This window comes from Carassius carassius, chromosome 43 (genome assembly GCF_963082965.1).
Source record: "Carassius carassius chromosome 43, fCarCar2.1, whole genome shotgun sequence".
In the NCBI taxonomy this organism is placed as follows: Eukaryota; Metazoa; Chordata; class Actinopteri; order Cypriniformes; family Cyprinidae; genus Carassius; species Carassius carassius.
The window spans coordinates 1,440,001-1,445,000 of record NC_081797.1 but is presented as its reverse complement, the minus strand read 5'-3'; the positions used below and the strand labels follow the sequence as shown (position 1 = coordinate 1,445,000).

Below are 5,000 nucleotides of genomic sequence, written 5' to 3'. Positions count from 1 at the left end.
ACACATTCCTGATCTAAATGAATGAATAAATAAATATAAAAAAACAGAGGTTTCACGTATTTACATATATAAAGCCTATACATTCACTCTAAATAAAATAAAACACTATTAGACAGGCTAAATCCTAACTATTTCCTATACAATACATAGAGAATATATAGATAATGTAACATGATAAATCCTATACATCCTCTATAAATGCACACACACACACACACACACACACACACACACACACACACACACACACACACACACACACACACACACACACAGTCTGTAAGTGACAGAAGGGCTGTCTGTGTCTGCAGAGTCTGTTGGGTCTGTGCTGTGGAGCTCCAGGTCTCGGCCGGGAATCCTGCGAAGGGCCGTGTTTTCTGAGGAACAGAGACGAGAGCTGGAGAAAACCTTCTGCAAGCAGAAGTACATCAGCAAGCCCGAGCGCAAGCGGCTGGCCATCGACCTCAGTCTGAAAGAGACACAGGTCAGAACACAAACACACGCTCAACCTGTGCTGCTGCATCAGTTTCTGCAAACTATGACACACTACATAATAAAAGTTTGCCGTAAGTCATTTAGTAAAAGAAATGAATGCTTTCATTTATCAAGGATGCATTCAATGGATCAAAAGTGACGGTAAATACATTTCGACTAGATTTTTCTATTTCAAATAAATGCTGTTCTTTTCAACTTTCTATTCATCTGTGAATCCTGAAAAATGAAAAGTATGACAGTTCACACAAAAATTACTACACAGCACAACTGTGTTCAACATCGATAATAATCAGAAATGTTTCTTGAGCAGTAAATCATCATATTATTCTGATTTCTGAAGATCATGTGACACTGAAGACTGCAGGAATGATGCTGAAAATACAGCGGAGCATCACAGAAATAAATTACACTTTACAGTACTGTAGGAGAAACAAATACTGATAATAATGATATTGTTGATTTCTGTTCTCTCGTGGGACCTAGTTTTCTTGAGAGCCTGATTATATCATTCAGTTCACCTGTTGTCTGTTAATCATCTCATGCTTATAAATCCTCAGTTAGTCTTGATCCCTTCTCTATGTTCAGTTCCTCTGCTCCTGGATTTATCTGATTAAAAGACTTTGTTTATCTTCTTTGTTCTCGTGCAGTTTGTATCACCAACACGAAGGGCCGTAGCGGGGGTCAGCTGGGGTCAGCCGGCCCCGGTGAAGGTTGTGCAGTGGGCCCTGTTTGAAATTGTTTAATTTGTATGTTCGTTCATTTTTATTTATTTGTGCTATTTTCACAGAATGTTTATGTCTTTTTAAAGTTTGTAGGTGTCCAGGTACAGAAACCGAATAATTAAATGTAAAATAGCACTGGATAGTCTTCAATGTAAAAATGAAATATACAATCAAACCAAAATTTATTCAGACACCTTCAACATTTCTCACATTATTACAGTTTATTTGCTAGCGCTTGTAAAGTGGTTATAAAATATGACAAGCACTTAGAGTTCAACTGTGTCAGAACAAATTCATCTTGATAATGTCATAACTTTGATAGAAATGTACGTAATGTTTTACAATCAAACAAAACTACAGACAACTGTTTTTATGACAATATTTACACAACTATCAATACTTTGTTGAACAATTACCAAGCAATGCTTCATTTTGTTCAGTCTTTGGTGTGAAAAGGTTGCATTAGCAATTCAGACTTTCCAAGGCGGGTATTTTTACATATTTTGTATGTATTTGTCGGCACAAGCTGTTCAAGTAACACTTGTTGGCAACACGTGACTGATATAGAACAGACATCTCGAAACTGATCACACCTGAACATACTCAGTCCTCAGTTACTTCACTTTCATAATCTAAACATTTAATATTGTTCTTCATTTTCCAAAAAAACCAAGAGTAATGCAACAGTTGTGCAGCATTTTGAGCAGCTGTATCAATTGATCTTTGTAATGAAGTGAATAAACACTCAATTAAGATATAACACACGAGTTGCATTGTGAAACAGTAACACGTTGATGTTAAATTGCATCATTTTGAATTACATGTGTATTAAATCCAAGCATTTGGAAAAGGTGTCGTGTTTTTGAAAAATTAGCATTTAGATCTTTGGTTTTGAAAAATGGTATGAAGGTGCAAAAATGATGGAAAAACAAAACTGTAATCTCAAAGTGAACAACAGACTTCTATATTTACGGTTTGACGTCAAACCTGGTTTTCACGCTCTGTAAGTCGATCCAGTTTGCTGAATGCGGTTCATGTGTCACGCAGGTGAAGATCTGGTTCCAGAACCGCAGGATGAAGTGGAGGAACTCCAGAGAGAAGGAGAGCACATGCACACGACCACAGATGGAGCGACTGATGCTCTGGAGCCAACCTGAACCAGACAAAACACACACACACACACACACACACCGGTGCACAGCCCAAACCCTGAGACCAGACGACACATCAGACGAGAGAACAGACTCTTGATGCCAAACAGCTGCAAACATTGAGGAATTTTACAGTTCTGATCTACAGGCCTGGAAATGTCTTTAAAAGTAACGGAAAAGCCAGAACTTTACAGTACATTTACATGAACTAACAATGATATAAAATATAAATACTTATGAACCATGTTTTCATCATAGTCGATGTTCATTTCAACATTATAGGATACTACATCATAATTATGACATAAAAAAAAAATCATAAATATGAGAAATTAAGTCATAATTGTGAAATTAAAAGTCTAATTTATAAGATACGAAGCTATAACTGTGACATTAAAAGTAAAAATATGATACTAAGTCATAATTATGAAATTAAGTCTCAATTATGAGACGCTGAATCAAAATTAGGATAAAAGTGAAAAATATGGGATACTAAGTCAGAATTATAAGATACAATTTGAAATTATATCAGCAATTATGACAAATAAACAAAAATTACTGTATGAGATATTCACAATTCTGAAATGAAAAAGTCAGAATTATGAGATACTAAGATAGCTGTAATTATGAGATAAATAAAATTATGATATAAAAACAGTAAAAGAAAATATTCTAAGGGCCAGTTTTACTAAACAGGGCAAATTAGTGGAGGGTGGGTATATTGTGGATGATTTACTAACAATGCGCAAATTAAAGAATACAGACAAAACATCTCATTTATGACAGATATGTTCGGATAATGTGTTCTTCTGGCATTCAAAATAAATTAATTTATTAATTAATAAAAAATCCTCTTCCTTTTACCATGCACTCTCTTCTATAGTTTAAGATGTGCTTTTTGGGGAGTTAAATAATGGTGCAAGTCTACGAAATAAAAAGTCTAAATTATGAGATACTAAATTATAATTATGAGATAATTTATTAATTTATAAATACGACTTTTTTATACTAATTGAAAAGTCAAAATGAGATATGAGATACTAAAGTCACAGTTATGAGATAAAAAAACATTCTGACGTGAAAAGTAAAGAATTGATACTAAGTCATAATTATGAGATACTAAATCATAATCACTAACAATAAATAAGCAGTTGTATTGTATTAACTAATAAATGCATTGCTTTCTGCTAGTCAATGTTAGCGAATACATTCATTAATGTTAAATAATGTGACTGTATTGTAAAGTGTTACCAAAATGTCTGTACTGAATTTATATATTTTCAAGTTGTTGTCAAATATTTTATTGGTTAGAAATTGCACTGGTGCCAAAGTGTTGTGAAATATGCCTCAATATGATAAATGTGAGTAATGCTACAGCTCTTTATTCATGTGTAATTAGGTCATTTGAATTCTCGTTACTAGTGCAGTTATGTTCATTAAGCTCTTCATAAGATGCACAACTAATTGTCATAACCAGCTCAATTACATGTGCTTTTATTTTTAATCTTGCATAAAGTGTATATTGTAAATCTTGAATTACGTTTAGATGAGAAATATTACTTTGGAAATAAAATGAGATGGAACATTAAATTATTTCACTTCTACTTTTTAAGATTTATCTCTTTGTGCACAACTAGTATTATTATTTTCTTTTTTTACGTTAGATATTAAGTCATAATAAAAAATAAAAAAAATCATTATGACATTTTCACAACCAAATAAAAATGCTTTGGTACATAATCATTATGAAATAAATAAAAAGTTGACAAGATATAAGTTAATTTTATTAAATTATAAGGTAATTTTTTTTTAGATATTAAGTCATAATTAGGAAAAAAATCATTATGGCATAAAAAGTCATAATCATGAAATAAAAATGAGGACAAAAAAGTACAAAATATGAGATACATAATTTTGAAATAATAAATTGAAATTATGAGATACAAAGTGATAATTATGACATTAAAAAATATTAAGGCTTAGTGATGAAATAAAAAATTGTCCAAATTATTAGACACCAAGTAATAATTATTAAATAAAAAGCCTACATTAGGAGATACTAAGTAATATATATATATATATATATATATATATATATATATATATATATATAGTAATATCTTTTGTCATAATTTTGTCTAAGAAATAATTATTGAACTTTTTTTCAGGTCTGACAAAGCAATGAAAAAAGTTATAATAAGGACATTGAGTGAAAAAAAATAATAACATAAGCCATAGTTGCAATCATGAAAAATACGATACTTTTGTGTCAGTACTTTGACTTTTTATGTCATGATGAAACAGTGTGAAGTTAGTTTTGTGTCACTAGGGGTCAGTGTTTTACAGGAAATGACATTATCACTGCTGTGGCATTACTAAAATCAGCTGACCGTGCTTCACTCATAGAAATACCTTAGTATTACCAAGTTTTCAACATGGTTTTTGGACGTGTACTATATCATAGTACCATGTATTTTTTTAAATAATTGGAAAATGTATGAATGAATGTACCATCTGATAGCATAATTGTACCACAGTACACTAGTACTTTTTTTTTATTTGAGGAAAAGCCATATAAATTGATTCATTTACAGTAGTAAACTTAAAAGCATGGTGAATTTTTAAGGGTTAT

At 31.6% G+C, this 5,000-nt stretch overlaps 1 protein-coding gene across 2 annotated transcripts in view; it reads left to right on the top strand.

Annotated features, from left to right (window-relative positions):
• The window catches only part of LOC132125150 (homeobox protein DBX2-like), a 12,107-nt gene extending 9,636 nt beyond the window's left edge, over window positions 1–2,471 (top strand). For both annotated transcript variants that reach the window (XM_059536403.1, XM_059536402.1), the window contains exons 3-4: window positions 312–484; window positions 2,265–2,471. In XM_059536403.1, coding sequence (XP_059392386.1) covers window positions 312–484; window positions 2,265–2,468 — 377 coding nt within the window. In that variant the 3' untranslated portion in view covers window positions 2,469–2,471. The remainder of the gene's footprint in view (window positions 1–311; window positions 485–2,264) is intronic.
• The last annotated feature ends 2,529 nt before the right edge of the window (window positions 2,472–5,000 follow it).